Source organism: Oryctolagus cuniculus, chromosome 4 (genome assembly GCF_051225735.1).
Source record: "Oryctolagus cuniculus isolate XC-2025 breed Fujian yellow rabbit chromosome 4, ASM5122573v1, whole genome shotgun sequence".
Classification (NCBI taxonomy): Eukaryota; Metazoa; Chordata; class Mammalia; order Lagomorpha; family Leporidae; genus Oryctolagus; species Oryctolagus cuniculus.
In genome coordinates this window covers 173,941,651-173,958,229 of record NC_142870.1, presented here as the reverse complement: position 1 = coordinate 173,958,229, position 16,579 = coordinate 173,941,651, and the positions used below count along the sequence as shown (strand labels likewise).

The 16,579-nt window shown below is 61.9% G+C and overlaps 1 protein-coding gene across 3 annotated transcripts in view; it reads right to left on the bottom strand.

Moving 5' to 3' along the window:
• The window catches only part of ITGA9 (integrin subunit alpha 9), a 302,474-nt gene that overhangs the window by 69,535 nt on the left and 216,360 nt on the right, over window positions 1–16,579 (bottom strand). Inside the window, exon 19 of one of the 3 annotated variants that reach the window (XM_089331344.1) lies at window positions 8,181–8,329. The exons of the other annotated variants lie outside the window; for them this stretch is intronic. Within the exon in view, the coding sequence (XP_089187470.1) occupies window positions 8,210–8,329 (120 nt within the window). The 3' untranslated portion in view covers window positions 8,181–8,209. Of the gene's footprint in view, window positions 1–8,180; window positions 8,330–16,579 lie in introns of those variants that run through there. 3 annotated transcript variants of the gene reach the window in all.

Below are 16,579 nucleotides of genomic sequence, written 5' to 3'. Positions count from 1 at the left end.
GGAGCAGGGCAGGTGAGGAGGGACCTCTGCTGAGAGCGCATTTTAATGACCGGGGACAAACCACAGGCGTGGCACTCCTGGGCTGCGAGGGGCACGGACGGCCAACAGGAAGAGGGCAGCCACTGCAGGACACGGCTCAGCACGGGGGCGCACGCAGGGGGACGTGACAGCTACGAGGCCCACGGGAGGGGGAGGGACAGCTATGGGCCCACGGGAGGGGGAGGGACAGCTACCAGGCCCACGGGAGGGGGAGGGACAGCCACGGGCCCACGGGAGGGGGAGGGATGGCCACGAGGCCCAGAGGCCCCATCTGGGGAGTGTCCCTGGCCCCTGGCTGTGCAGGCTCTGAGCCGCTTTCTGACGACACAGGAGGATCAGCAGGTGCAGCCCTGAAGCCCTCCACCTTCTGCTCGCAGGGGACGGCAGAAGTCAGAGCCCGGGTGAGACTCTGCAGTGAGTGACAGAGCTGCTGTGCCACAGGGGCTCCTCTCTGCTGCCCCAGAGGCCGAGGAGGGGGAGAACAGAGGCCGAGGCGGGAGGGGGACAGAGGCCGAGGTGGGGGAGAACAGAGGCCGGGGGGGGGAGAACAGAGGCCGAGGCAGGGGAGGGGGAAACAGAGGCCGAGGCGGGAGGGGGACAGAGGCCGGGGGGGGAGAACAGAGGCCGGGGTGGGGGAGAACAGAGGCTGGGGCGGGGAGGGGGGAGAACAGAGGCCGGAGTGTGGGGGGGAGAACAGAGGCCGAGGAGGGAGAGAACAGAGGCGGTGGGGGGGAGAACAGAGGCCAAGGTTGGGGGAGAACAGAGGCTGAGGTGGGGGGAGAACAGAGGCCGGGGCCGGGGGGCGGGGAGAACAGAGGCAGAGGCAGGGGCGGGGGACAGAGGCCGGGGCGGGGCGGGGGGAGAACAGAGGCAGGGAGTGGGGAGAACAGAGGCTGGGCGGGGGAGAACAGAGGCTGGGGCGGGGAGGGGGTAGAACGGAGGCAGAGGAGGGGGAGAACAGAGGCCAGGGTGGGGAGGGGGGGGACAGAGGCCGAGGCGGGGGCGGGGGAGAACAGAGGCAGAGGCGGGGGCGGGGGACAGAGGCGGAGGAGGGGGAGAACAGAGGTCGGGGGTGGGGAGAACAGAGGCCGGGGCGGGGGGGGGGGGAGAACGGAGGCCGGGGCGGGGAGGGGGGAGAACGGAGGCTGGGGCGGGGAGGGGGGAGAACAGAGGCCGGGGCGGGGCCGACGGCAGTCAGAAGGGCAGCTGTGGAGCCCAGGAAGAACTTGACGCCTGTGAACTCACTTGTTGGATCATGAACGTGCTGACGCCGCCCCAGAGCGAGCCTGGCCTAGGTAGGGGCCACAGACACAGCCCTGCCTGCACAGCCGTGGCGTACACGGGGAGGAGGCAAAACTAAAGAACAACTCAAAAGGAGACCAGAAATCATCGCAAAGCAGCAAAAGAAAAAAAAAACAGGTAAACTGGACATCATCAAAGGTAACAACTTCTGTTTCAGAGGGCACCGTGCAGCCAGTGGGAAGCCGGCACGGGGAGCCTGAGGAACCGCACGTGGATAAGGAAGTCGTGCTCCAATGCAGCGACACTCGAAGGATCCGAACAGATGCCTCTGCACACACATGCACAAGCACACACCCACACATACATGCACGCACACGTGCGCACGCACACAAGCCCACACATGCACACACACATGCATACACACACATGGCCAATACCACAGAGATGCTCAACACCACAAGTCTTCCGGGAAATGACACACACACGCACACAAGCACACACACGCACACACACACACGCATACACACACACGGCCAATACCGCATAGAGATGCTCAACACCACAAGTCTTCAGAAACGTGAATCAGAACCACACGAGACTTTATCCTCGTGATGACGGCTCCGAGCTGAACGACGAATCCTTAGTGTGATGAGGAGGTGGGCCCGCTGGCACCTCTCACACTGTGTGTGTGTGTGTATGTGTGTGCATGTGCGTGTGTAAAATGGTGCAGCCACTTTGACACACAGCCCAGGAAGTCCCTCACACAGTTAAATGTAAAGTGTTCACATGACCCAGCACACCCACTCTTAGAAACACACCCAAGAGAAATGAAAACGTTTGCCCACGTGACGTCCGTGGCGGCACAGCCCACGGGGTCAGAGGGTGGAGGCCAGTCAACGTCCACCCACTGACGAGTGGAGACGCACGATGTGGCATGGCCACACCACGGAGCAGAACTGAGCCATGAGAGGAGCGAGGCACTGCTACGTGCCGCGGCACGGGGAACCTTGGAAACTTCAGTGCAGAGAGGAAGAAGCCAGTCAGCAGACTGAGTCCACGTCCCGGTGACCGTCCACTGACAGAAATGTCCAGAGTAGGCACCTCGAGAGGAGAGGAAGTATGTCAGGGGTTGCCTCGGGCTGGGGGTGTCGGGCAGGGCACTGGGGTGAGGCGACAGCTCTGGGGGCGGGGATCCATTCTGGGGTGATGGAGTGTTCTAAAGTTGACTATGGCAGAGACACAGCTCAGCGACCGCACCGCCGAGTGGCTACACCATGCGAGGGCGGACACGCGGCATCCGAGTTACAGCTCAACGAAGCTGGCACGCAGACTACGTGTGACATGGATGCAAACGCAAGCCTGGTGCGCGGTGCCCCACTCCCACCACACGGTCCACCTGCAGGAGGCCAAGAGCCTGCCCCGGCAGAGCTGGAAAGGCAGCAAATGGTCCGAGGGGACAGAAGTGGGGGCCCCGCACTGGGGGTCAGGAGGAGCCGGCACAGACGACACCACCCAGCACGCCGCTTCCTTGACGATTTCTCAGAACCCGCTTTGGAAGCCGAGGCCACGCTGCTCTGGGTTTGCCCTTCCCGAATTCGGGAAAGTGAAGCGAGCCGGAGCTAGGGTCAGCACACGCCTCCGAGACAGATGCGCCACACAAGCGCCCCGCGAAGGCCCCCCCCCCCGAGCTGAGGCCTGGGGGCAGCCCCCTCCCACCCCCAGCTGCTGCAGCTCAGCTGTGCACCACGAACAATTATCCGGCCAAACGGAGCCAGCGGGGGCTGCTCCCGAGCCCCCTCCTAGCCTGGAGGGAGAGGGTGCTCACAAAGCTTCCATAACGTAACATTACATGTGCCAAAGCCAGTACAAGCCGGAAGTGACTGGAATCCGCCGTCTCGTTCTCGTGCTGTGAGCCTCCTCGGCGCACTGCATCATCAACCCTGTTTAGAGCTCTGTTTTTCCTCTCCTGTGTTTTTGTTTTTGAGAGGCAGACGGAGAGCTCCCGTCTACTGGTTACTCCCTGTCTTTATCACCCACCCCAGCCCCCGTCACAGCCGGGAGCTGGGAACTGAACCCAGGTCTGGAGCCCAAGGACGCGAGCCAGCGCCTGCTGCCTCCCAGGTGCACACGGCAGAAGCCAAGGCTGGGAGCTGAACCCAAGCACCTGGGCATGGGGTGGGGTGACCTAGCGCTCAGCCCAACACCCACCCCTGGAGATCTCTTATGTTCTCCCCAGGCGACCACAGACAAAAGCACCCACCCGAAATCCTGGTAGGTGTCCCCTTTTAGACCACAGAGAGACGAAATTGAGACCCTGAACACACGAATCCGAGCCATCAGCCCTAACGGAGCACCCACCTAAGCTCCAGGGGTAGTTCAGGCCTCCGGCTCTCATTCTGCAAGTTTTTCCTTTCGTTCAACAGAGGCAAATGACTTACTCTTTGATTTTTAAAAACTGTTTTCTTTGGGGCCGCCGCTGTGGCATAGCAAGCTAAACCTCCACCTGCAGTGCCGCCATCCCGTGTGGGTGCTGGTTCAAGTCCCGGCTGCTTCACTTCCAAACCAGGTCCCTGCTAATGCACCTGGGAAAGCAGTAGAAGGCGACCCAAGTCCTTGGGCCCCTGCACCTGCGTGGGAGACCCAGAAGAAGCTCCTGGCTCCTGGCTTTGGATCAGCACAGCTCCGGCTGCTGTGGCCACTTGGGGAGTGAACCAGCGGATGGAAGACCTCTCTCTGTCTTTCCCTCTCTCTGTAATTCTACCTTTCAAATAAAATAAATTAATAAGTAAATCTTAAAAAAAAAATAACCTGAAAACCCCGTTTTCTATTCACTTAAGCCACTTCAGAGCCTATAAATTCTTGGTCAGGAAAAGCTAAGAATTCGGTTGACTTCTGGCTCACCAGTCAAGTTCTCCCACTTCCGGTCGCCCTTACTTTTCAAGCTGCTTGAAGACCGACCGCGGCGAGGTCTCTCCTGAGAGAAGGAATTTCACAACATGGCCTAAGAACAGTTCTGCGTGGTGCCTGCACGACGGGCGCCGTGCGAGTCCGGTGCAGGGAGGGGCCCAGGGACTTCAGGCAGTTGGCCAGCTCTCTGGGTGCTAGAAAGGGACTCCCGCCTCCACACCTGCCCATTCCTGGAGCCGTGGGGGCCTTCCCCGACACCCGCGCCTGTGAGCAATGCAGGTTCCCAGAGCCCTCCCAGACCAGCCTACCCAGAACGCGTCTCGTAACGAGATCTCCAGATGAGCTGAGAACGTGAACCCTCCCAGAAAACACGCCATCACCCCAGGAACCCCACCTTGCTCGTGCGTGCTGCCCCTCAGGAGCAGGTCATCCACACCCAGAGAGGCCCCACTGCGAGCACACACCCTCCCAGGGCTGGGACTCGCTGGCTGACCGCCCCTTATCCGGGACATCACAGCACCTCCCCATCAGCTCCCTCTCCACAGACAATGGGGCTGGGGGAGCTGTGGGCTGGGAAGAGGAGCGGGAGGCAGCGGTGGCCGCTGATGAGGCCTGAGAGAGGACCTCGGCCTGGCCTGGCCTTGGGCTGAGCGTCTCCCAAGGGCTCACCAGCTCCTGCAGCCTTGCATCATGGGTAGCTGTGCCGATGGCCCCTGGCTGGCACAGCCCCGGTGCTGCTGTACCCCCTCTCCTTTCCTCTTCCTTGCTGCTGCAATGGGTCAGCCCCGGCCTTCTCTGCTGGACCAGCCCAGGGCGGCCTCCCACGGAGGCCCAGCTCTCAGCGGTGGGCGCCTGTGCTCTAGCAGCTGTCTCAGGTGAACAGTAGCACCCTGCACGGTCACTAGCCACCAGCGCTCTCTGCTGACCTCTGCCCAGCAGCCTGAGGCTCTGTGCACAGCCGTGTAAGCCTCCACTGCACCGGGGCCTGGCCCTGCGGTGGGAGGGTGGGGCGGAGACAACCCCAGGTGCTCTCTCCCAGCCCAGTGCCTGGCAGGAGGCACTGGAGACACTGTGCGCAGACGCTGTGCACCGGCACGATCAGAGCCCGCAGTCTGGCCGTGCACCTGCTGAGCGCGCTGGGGGGATTCTGACGTACACCCCAGTCGGGACCTCTCAACAGGCAGACTGCACCGAAACCTCTGGGTAGGCGTGGCAACGACACAGGCTGCAGGCCCCGGCCTCCAGCACGGCTCCCTAGAGGAGATCTGGCTGTGGAAATCTGGGTTTGGAATCTCTGCAGGCCACTGCTGTGCACAGGCCCCACGACTACTACGTCACTGCCCACGTGCAGGCCGACAGGCAGAGGTCAGAGTGCTTCCTGCCGGGGTCCCCCTGCTGCTGGGTCGTCCGACTGCAGCCCACAGCACGCCCTGGGCTCTAGGCCCCAGCTGGGGCTGAACTCGGGACCACAGCTGGCCCCAGCACGGATGCTGCCCACCGCTGCCACCCCTAAAAGCAGCCCAGCCGCCCAGGCAACAAGTGTTCCTTGTTTTGCCTCAAATGGGAAACAGCTCGTGTGTTTTGTGTTATTTCCTACATTCCTCTGTGGTTCACATTGAATAATTGTTCACTGAGAAGCCTCCGTGTCCTCCATGGGGCCAGGTTTGTCGGCCAGGGGGGTGGGTCCTGGCCTGAGAGGAGGGACAATGATAGTCCTGTGTGCCGAGGGCTCGGGCCAGCTGTGCACAGGGGCTGAAGCCCACTTGAACCCACTGTGTGAATCCCTGCCACGGTCCTACCTTGGCTCGCAGTGCAGACGACGCTGCTTGGACACCACATCCCACATGGCAGTGCCTGACCTGAGTCCCAGCTCCGCTCCTGATTCCGGCTTCCTGCTAACGCACCCCCAGGAGGCGGCCGTGGTGGCTCCGACTCCCTGTTAATGCACCCCTGGGAGGCGGCCGTGGTGGCCCTGGCTCCCTGCTAACGCACCCCCAGGAGGCGGCCATGGTGGCTCCGGCTCCCTGTTAATGCACCCCTGGGAGGTGGCCGTGGTGGCCCTGGCTCCCTGCTAATGTGCCCCTGGCTCCCTGCTAACGCGCCCCCGGGAGGCGGCCGTGGTGGCCCTGGCTCCCTGTTAACGCACCCGGTGGGCCCGGCTCCCTGCTAACGCACCCCCGGGAGGCGGCCGTGGTGGTTCTGGCTCCCTGCTAACCCACCCCGGGAGGCGGCCGTGGTGGCTCCAGCTCCCTGCTAACGCGTCCCTGGGAGGCGGCCATGGTGGCTCCTGCCACCCACATGGGAGACCCAGACTGACCTCCAGCCTACGGGCCTTGGCCTAGCCCAGCCTTGGCTGCTGTGGGCAGCAGGAGGAAGTTCTGTCTCTCTGTCTTTCAAAAGCGAAAATAAATAAAAACTTATTCTTTAAATATCGGAACCCAAGACCAGACAGAGCCACCCACCAGTCATACCAGGGCTGCAGGAGCTCACAAAACCAGCTCGTCCTTAAATGCCGACGTGCAGAGCTGGCGCAGGTGCCAGCGGCGGGAAGGCGCCACGCGGAAACCGCATCACGTGGCGCAGGCCCCCCCGCCCCCCGCCGCTCCTTCCCCGCGGGCTCGCAGACGGCAGCGTAGCACCCGGGCTCTGGCGGGGCTGACTCTACAGACACCACTTAGCCCAGCTCACGGGCCGGCGTGGAGGTCCACAGGCACACTCCGTCCTCCGGGAGAATCCCAGACGTCACCTGACCGCCTCGGCAGTGCGCACGGCGGACACGCGAACGCCTGCCGAGGGCCCAGGCTCAGCGGTCACCCACGGGCACAGAGTAGCAAGCACAGGCTACAGCCTAGGGTGCCGCACTGAGCGGACACTGAGAAACTCTGACAGTTACAGAGCTGCAAGACAACACCACGGGGCGGGGGGGCACTGGGTGAGCAGGACCAGGGGGACAACGAAATGCTGAGGCTATGCTATACATATATGTTTAAAGATTTATTTGAGAATGATAATACATGGTATGATAAAGCCTAAAGCATCGGGAGTTGTTTTTGTTTTGTTTTGTTTTGTTTTGAACTTTAAAGGCAGAGTTACAGAGATTAGGGGAGACACACAGAGAGGGAGACCTTCCATCTGCTGGTTCACTCCCCAAACAGCTGCCAAGGGTCAGAGCTGGGTCAGTCTGAAGCCAGGAGCCAGGAGCTTCTTCTAGGTCCCCCATGTGGGTTCAGGGACACAAGCACTTGGGCCATCTCCACTGCTTTCCCAGGTGCTTTAGCAGGGAGCTGGATTGTAAGTAGAGGAGCCGGGACTTGAACTGACACCCATGCGGGACGCTGGTTCTGCAGGCAGCGGCTTAACCCACTACGCCACAAGGCTGGCCCCACGTGTCCCTTTCTACACGCCTCCCTCCCATGTTCTGCTTGTCCTCTATTCTCCTTTTAAAGATGTTTTCGGGTGCCGGCGTCATGGCAAGCATTGACCACAGGCCACCTCTCTCCCGGGGCAGGGGGTGCCAGTGTGGCCGGGGCGCCCTCCCACGGACTTTGCTTGTGTCCCTCCCTCCACGGCACCTCCCAGGAACCCTGATGCCTCTGGATGCTGTTTCAGGAAGCCCCCCCCCCCCCCCCCCCCGTCTCCAGGGGGCAGAGCAGCCCAGCCGGGATCTTTTACAACAGAATCCCGCCCACCACACACTGGAGACTTCAGCCAAGATGGCTTTGCATATCGATTTTAATCCGTCTAAGTGCTCTTCAACGCAGACTCACTTAATTATCATCGCTAAGTGTTTCCCTTCCCGCCATCTGGGACGGGCGGTCCCTGCCAGGCTCCAGGGAAGGGGTCCACACAGCCACTTCAAGCCACCCTCCTCTTCACAGGGTGTCCCAGGGGAGGGGCCGGGGGGCCCTGGGAACGCTCAGCTTGTGAGTGGGGTCCAGCCCTTGGCCTCACCACTCACCGAGCGGTGCCTTCTGTACTGCCGCCAGGTGCATGGCTGCGAATCCTCCCCACGCTTGCACCGCTAGGGTGTCCCAGTTACCAAGGGCGGTGCCTCCGCGGCTCTCTTGTGGTGGCCTCCAGAGGGGCTGTTTGAGAACCTTCTTTGCCAGGTGCACTGGAACAAACCCTCCAGCTGGCTGGGCTGTGTGCAGAGGAGGGGTGACAGAGCCTGTGGCAGTCGCTGCTGTGAGCATCTGGGGGGGGTGAACTGGGCACTGTCCCCTCCCTCCCAGCCCCGACAGGTGCAGCCCCTGACACAGGCATACGCCAACTGCACCACAGGGCTCAGCGCAGCTTCTCACAGGAGATGGTGACGAGGGGGCGATGGTGCCCCGGCCCCCGGCTCAGGTCTGACCCTGCCTGGCTCGCACTGAGACCCACCTCCTCGCTGTGTGCAGTGGGCCAGGTGCTGGGCGGCGCCCTCAGGAACGGATCCTTACTTTCTTGGTGGCGAGGGGTAGCCCTGGTGGGAGTCCCGCCCCTTCCTTGCTCCAAGTGTCCCTGCTGAAGGGCCTACTCTGCTGTCAGCCGTGAGTTGGAGCAGCAAGAGGCCTCCGCCGACACCATGCCCGCCCTTGAACTTCCAGCTTCCCGAGCCCTGAGTCCAGACAGACCTCTGGCTTACAAACCCCCAGCTTCCGTATTCTCTTACAGCAACAGGAGCAGGACAGAGGTGCACCTGCACCAGCAAAGGAGGCCTAGCATGCAGGACCTTCTCAACCGAAGGCTCATGGGAGCCCAGTCCCTCCCAGCCACCCCCTACACCGTACACGCACTGGAGGAGCAGGGAGTCTGGGGACAGAGCCTTGCTCTTGTCACCACAGACGAGCTCCAGCCTGAGTGGCAGCTGGGTACGGAGTCTGACGCGTCCACGTGTGAGACGCAGGTGGTGCAGCCCACGGGGAAGAGCACAGGGGCGGGACTAACCCAGCCTCCCCATGGGCGGAGCCTGCAGGAGCCCCAGCTTCCTGTGTAAAATGGGGGGCTGGGGGCTTTTCAACCTCGACAGTAATGACACTCGGGGCTGGGCAGTTCTCTGTGGTGCGGGGAGCTGGCCTGGGCACTGCAGGGGCTTTGCAGCCGGCACCGCTGGCTTCCACCCACCAGGTGCACTGGCACTGCCCGGTGTGGAACAATCGAAACTCTGTCCTGAGAAGCACCAGGACCACCACACCCACGTCGTGGAAGCTGGGGGGGGGGGGTCTGTTGGTAAAACTGGCCGCCGTCGCCCCCTCTCCCTGTAGCCACAGCCCTTTGCAGACAGTGGCATCAGAACAAAGGTGGGCAGGATCCCTGACTCGCTCTCAATAAGAGAAGGCAGCTCCAGGCCTAGGACCCAAGACGCCTTGGACCTCCGACTCGTGCTCCCAGAGCCCGCTGGAGCCGCGGCCGGCATTCTGAGATGACAGCCCCACCCCCATCCCCCTGCAGGCCCAGACATCAGCTGGGCTCCAGCTGATGAGCTAGCTAACCACAGAGACACGAGCACGGTCAGCCAAGAGCAGCCGAGCCTGGCCCAGAGCCGAAAAGCCGCCCGGCTAACTCTCAGCCCCAATGAATGGCTGCGTGAAGCACTAAACCTGGGGCTGGTTTGTTACACGAGTGGGCACGGTGCTGCTGGGAAGAGACGCAAGAGCACCTTGGAGATTTCCAGGCCCAGCAGCTGCAGGATGTGCTCAGGGAGGCACAGCCAGGGGCTGCGGTCAGCGGTCCACGGCCTGGGTCCTGCAGAGCCTGGGAGCCAGCCAGGGGCGGAGGAAGCCCTGGCGTGTGCTCACCCCACAGCTAAGCAGCGAAGCGCCACTCATGTTTCTTGGCTAGAGCCCGAGGAGCAGCAGAACTGGCATCCCCAGGTGACAGCCTGGGGAGAGAGGAAGACACGCCGGGGACACAGCACGCACTGCACTGGGCTCTGAGCGGTGACATCAGCCGTCTGAGCCCAGCTCTCAGCGGGCACGGAGGACGGGGCGCAGGGAGAGGGGGGATGTGCCTGCCTGGAGCCAGACATCGCTCCCCTGTCCCTGGGGGCTGAGGTGTGAACTCCGGACGCAGGGCAGCGTGCCAACTCAGGGGACGGATGACAACACGCAGACAGCCTTTCCCTCACTGTCCCCGGCCCTTCAAGCCGTGCGGGGTCGGCGCGTGATGGGCCACAAACATCGTGCAGACACGGGGGGTGTTTCATGAACCCCCTCCCTGCCTGCGGAAGGTGGCCACTCACACCGAGGGGAGCCCACTCCGAAACGCTTCTTGGCCAAATATCTGTAAATCGTCCAAGTGCTTTTACTTTTCATCTGAATGGCACTCAACTCCGTGAAGAATTGTTTAAGAATGTCAGCGAATGGCTCGGCAGGCAGAGGGATCGCGGTGAAAGTAACTCATCTCCTTCCTTACCTCTGCGCAAGTCTGGGCTTCAGCGCACCTGTGAGCTCAACACTCCTGGGACAGTGTAAACGTGACCCTCAGACACTTCTCACGTGTAAGAGTCTCCTCGACTTGCTGTCAGGACGGGAAGAGGGCCACATTCAACCCCCTCCCTTCAAGCCTCCTTCCAGGGCACCAACTGCCCACTGCTCCCCTCCACGCGACCGGCAGCCCTGAGCTCCGTGGGCTGCAGGGGGAACGCAGCAAACTGACACGGCTGCAAGGAGAGCTGGCTGTGCTTCGGCTCAGAAACGGGTGGCCAGGATCGGGGGGGGACACATGACGACCAGGATCGGGGGGATACATGACGACCAGGATCGGGGGGACACATGGTGGCCAGGATCGGGGGGACACATGGTGGCCAGGATCGGGGGGATACAGGGTGGCCAGGATCGGGGGGGGGATACATGGCGGCCAGGATCAGTGGGGACACATGGCGGCCAGGATCAGGGGGGATACATGGTGGCCAGGATCGGGGGGGGACACATGACGACCAGGATCGGGGGGATACATGACGACCAGGATCAGGGGGACACATGACGACCACGATCGGGGGGACACATGGTGGCCAGGATCGGGGGGACACATGGTGGCCAGGATCGGGGGGATACAGGGTGGCCAGGATCGGGGGGGGGATACATGGCGGCCAGGATCAGTGGGGACACATGGCGGCCAGGATCAGGGGGGATACATGGTGGCCAGGATCGGGGGGACACATGGTGGCCAGGATCGGGGGGACACATGGTGGCCAGGATCAGGGGACACATGGTGGCCAGGATCAGGGGGACACATGGTGGCCAGGATCGGGGGGATACATGGCAGCCAGGATCGGGGGACACATGGCGGCCAGGATCGGGGGGACACATGGTGGCCAGGATCAGGGGGGATATATGGTGGCCAGGATCGGGGGGACACATGGTGGCCAGGATCAGGGGGGATATATGGTGGCCAGGATCGGGGGGGGATACATGGTGGCCAGGATCAGGGGGGGATACATGGTGGCCAGGATCGGGGGGGACACATGGCGGCCAGGATCGGGGGGGATATATGGTGGCCAGGATCGGGGGGGATACATGGTGGCCAGGATCAGGGGGATACATGGTGGCCAGGATCGGGGGGGACACATGGTGGCCAGGATCGGGGGGGACACATGGCGGCCAGGACCGGGGGGGACACATGGCGGCCAGGATCGGGGGGACACATGGCGGCCAGGATCGGGGGGACACATGGCGGCCAGGATCAGGGGACACATGGTGGCCAGGATCAGGGGGGGATACATGGTAGCCAGCATCGGGGGGGACACATGGTGGCCAGGATCAGGGGGATACATGGTGGCCAGGATCGGGGGGGATACATGGTGGCCAGGATCGGGGGGGACACATGGTGGCCAGGATCGGGGGATACATGGTGGCCAGGATCGGGGGGACACATGGTGGCCAGGATCGGGGGGACACATGGTGGCCAGGATCGGCAGGGATACATGGCGGCCAGGATCGGGGTGATACATGGCGGCCAGGATCGGGGGGACACATGGTGGCCAGGATCGGGGGGACACATGGTGGCCAGGATCGGGGGGGATACAGGGCGGCCAGGATCGGGGGGATACATGGTGGCCAGGATCGGGGGGACACATGGTGGCCAGGATTGGGGGGTCACATGGTGGCCAGGATCGGGGGGATACATGGCGGCCAGGATCAGGGGGGACACATGGTGGCCAGGATCGGGGGGGTCACATGGCGGCCAGGATCGGGGGGGATACATGGTGGCCAGGATCGGGGGGGGGGAGGGATACAAGGTAACCAGGATCGGGGGGGTACATGGCGGCCAGGATCGGGGGGATACATGGTTACCGGAGCCAAGCTGACCTAAAGCCTATGTGAAACTACTATCAATTATAATCTTAATGCCAGTTACAATCTTAACAATTTCAATTATAATCTTGACATTAATCCAGGCATTGGCCTAAATTATACCTGGAACACAGACAAATTACAATCTGTCATTAGCCCAGGTGCAGCCTGTCTGTTTCTAAGCTTCAGCGATCATGCTGGGGGTCTCCATGCTGCGCCCCTGTGGTGCGGGGACTGCTGCTGTCCAGTGTTTTAGATCATAGTTTCAGACCAGTCTCAGTGGGCGGGGGGTGCTTTGTCAAGATGGGGTCTCAGGTGCTCCAAAACGGAGTCCCTACTGTCCAGGTCTTACTGCACCGGGAGCACAGCTCGGACAGACCACCTGCGCTGACACCGTCACTCAGGCTTGGCAAACAGCGGGGCCCACTGGCCACTCGGTCAGTAACTTCTAGGAAAAGGAGCGGTCTGAGAAACAGCTGACTCCCACCACACAAGTGAGGCTGAGAGAGGTTTCCGGGGGAGAAGACAGACAGGCACCATCCTGGCCGGGGAGTCGCATGGACAAAGGACCACCTGGAGCAGGGCACGATGTGTGCAGGGGGCAGGGCAGAGAGCCAGAGCTTGCCTGCATCCTGGCCCTGCACAGCCGGCTCCCTCTGGCCTCACTTCCACGTCACCCCAGAGTGCACGTCCTTACCCTGGGCACTGTGGACTACCAGGCAGCCCCCGGTGTCTGCTCCCTCCGTCCTGAAGCTCCCAGTAGGGAGAGAATCAACAGTGGCTTCAGAAAATCCAGACACCACTTGGCCACTGGCCTGCTGGGATGCTGCTCCCCTCCTGAGTGGCAGCAGCGAGCGAGGGCTCCCTCGGCCTGGAGAGGACGCCTTCCACGCCAGGACGCCCGGTGAACCGCGGCTCGGAAGAGCCAGGTGCTCAACACGCACTGTTCTGTCCACTCACTGCCCATGGAACGCACGAGGCACACGCAGAACACAAGCCCGAGGACAGGAAGCCGGAGCTAATACTGCGCATCCAAACTGGCTAGAGAGCAGAGAGCAGGCGGGGCGGTTGTGGGACACACGGCTGCATGACCCTCAGCTGGCAGCGGAGGCCTGGGAGGGAGCCCCCTGCCCCGCCTGGCCCCCGCTTCCCCAGCACCGAGCTGCACAGCCTAGGAGCCACTCGGCGCCGGGCCGTGGTTTTCAGCCGGGGGCCAGGGCCGCTCTGCCTTTGGGACCTGAGCAGGCTGCTTTCTAGGTTTCACAGCTGGTACTGCTGCCCTGTGGGGCACTGGGGTCCAGCAGCGGAGATCGGCGGCCGGGAGCCCGTTGGGGGGGGGGGTCCTTCTGGGAAAACCCTGGTATTGGGGAAAAGCGCTCCATTTTCACGAAAGACCATTCTCTTTTCTTTCTTCTAGAGTACAGGGAAATGGTGCGCGCATGTCTTTCTTCCCCGGGACAACTGCTGGGCTAGGGCTTTACAATCCACGGTCCACGGGCATGGGAGGGCACCCCGTGACACACTGGGGCGCAAACACTACACCACGTGACCTCCTCCTGTGGCTGAGCAGGGAGGGGCTCTCACCCCCACCTGTGCCATGCGGCCCCTCTCTTCCTTATCTCAGGCCTGTCTGCCCACTCCGTTCCAGCCACACGGTCCCGCCCTGCCGCGCCCTCGGGGACACGCCCACCACCATGGAGGCCGTCCACGGCACCCAGGTGGGCTGCACTTGCTGCAGGAGGCTTCTTCAGATCCTTCCCTCCAGTGGACGGCATACAAGTTAAACATGAAATTCACATTTGCTGGATGGATGGATGGCACTGCGACCCACTCAGGACCACCCCAGCGGCCGTGTCGTACCCACAGGACTGAGCCCTTCAGACCCCTGAGACACAGGTCAACACCTCCTCACCACTGGGCTGAGCCACACAGCAATGGGCTCTGTGCTCCTCCGCCTCTCGATGGCAGGAATCTATGTCTAAACCCAGCACCACCCCACTGTACACAGCCCACATGCAAATTATAACCAGTCTCCGGATTCTGGCTGCTGCTTGGCATAACCAGTAACTCCCTAATCTCCTGGCTCCCTCAGTGTCTGCGAGAGCCCCTGAGCCGCCCTGTCAACAGCACAAAGCCAGCAGCATCTAGCAGGGAGCTCGGCACCGAGGTCACTTAGGAGTCTGGAGTGTTCCCGCCAGGCTGTGGACCTCAGAGGGGGGGAGGCCACAGAGTTAGAGAGCGAACGTGATGACGGTCCGGGCCACGTGACCCACAGAGGATGTGTGGCCACTTCACGCCCTCTTCCAGCCACTCAGGGCTCAACAGGCGGCCGTGAGGACAGGATGCAGTGTGCCTGTCCCAGGGCAAAGCTCTCGCGTGTGACCTTCCTCCTGTCGGAATTCACCTGGGGACAAACCCATTCCAGGAAGGAAAACCCGAGGGCGAGGCTGTGCCTGCTTCCCGCGGCCTAACGTGGAGCCCGGTGGGCGCGGCAGGCGAGCTCGGCCCAGCCGGAGCCTGGTGCCAGCATCCTTGGGGCCCTGAAGAGAGCCTTGTTCAGATAACTCACAGCCGCTCAGCAAAGTCATCAATGCTTCCTTGCACAAAAAAACCTGGCAGTGAGGTGACGACAAAGAGCCAATTCATGCAGCACCTGGCCCTGCAGCCAGCACAGCCGTCAGACACGTGAGCAGGCCTGGCCGTGCCAGGCAGCTGCGTGAGCGCGCCTGGAGCCAGCCTGTCTGGGCCGATCCCCGGCACCACGGCCCTCACCTTGCTACGCCTTGGTCTCCTCGCCAGGAAGGCTGAGGTCGTAACGCACACGCCTCGCTGGGTTGCCGTGAAGATCAGAGGCAGTCGCAAAGCTAAGTGCGGGTCTGGCGGCTGCCACACCGACGAGCGAGCGGTCAGCAAGGTCAGCAGGGTTAGTCCCTGGCGGCTGCTGCCGAGGATCTGCCGGCCACGAGTTTCCAGAGCGCCGAGGAGGAACCGGCCTCCCCATAGGAGACAGGCGTGCCACCCTGAACAAGACGTGGGCGAGCCGAACGCAGCAACACTTCAAGGGGTGGTACAGCTGATCTCATGAAAAGACCAAAACCAAGGACTGTATGAACAGCTCAGTGTGCAAATGCTGGTGTAACTTTTATCGAAGTTTTATTTATTTGCAAAGCATAGAGACAGAGAGAGGACACAGAGGCCTGTCCCCCGCTGGTTCACTCCTCAAATGCCCACAACAGCTGGGGCTGGGCCGGGCCAAAGCCAGGAGCCAGGGACTCAGTCCAGGTCTCCCACGTGGGCGGCAGGGACCCAACCACTTGGCCATCACCGGCTGCCTCCCAGGGAGCTGGAATAGAGTGGAGCTAGGACTCGAACCCAGGCACTCTGTGTGATACGGGGTACAGGCATCCCGAGCGGCATCTTAACCACGACACCATGTGCCCGTCACAATATGTAAATATCAATAGGTAGTAAAAAGAACGCGCTACCTCAGTGACCCAAAACCTTTAGATTTAACTGAACTGGCTGCGAGTCCACTCAGAGGTGATTTCTCAAAACAGATGCAAAGCAGACTTCTATGAGGTTGTATTACGCAGATAAGAAACTCCACGAAGGGTTATCTGAAGACAAAGATTGTGGTTGCAAACGAAATAAAAATGATCTAGTTAGTTAGGTTAGCAACATGGGCAGTTTCCACCACAGTGAGCCAAACGTACGGATGCAAGGCGGGGCCTGTGTGCTTCAGGCTGGGAACCCAGAAGCAGCCCCAGAGGTGAGGAATCATGAACAGAAGACGTCCAAGACCTGTGCCCCAGCGAGCCCAGAAAAGAGGGGAGGAAGTGCAGCCCAGGACAGGATGGGAGGATGCCCAGCGGCAGGTGCACACAGGGGCCTCTGAGGATGGCCCTGGAGTGCAGCTCACACCCCAGAGCTGTGCCAGCTTGGTGTGGGGGGCTCTCATACACCTGCACCGGCCAGACCCTCGCCGGGCTCGCTGGGCAGCACTCGGGGAGGCAGACCCAGTCCTGTCCCCTGCGGGGTCGTTCCGGGTGCTCTGCTACACCTGACTGCGGCCGAGCCAGACGCCTCAACAGGTATTCAAGAGGATGGCTTCTTTTAAA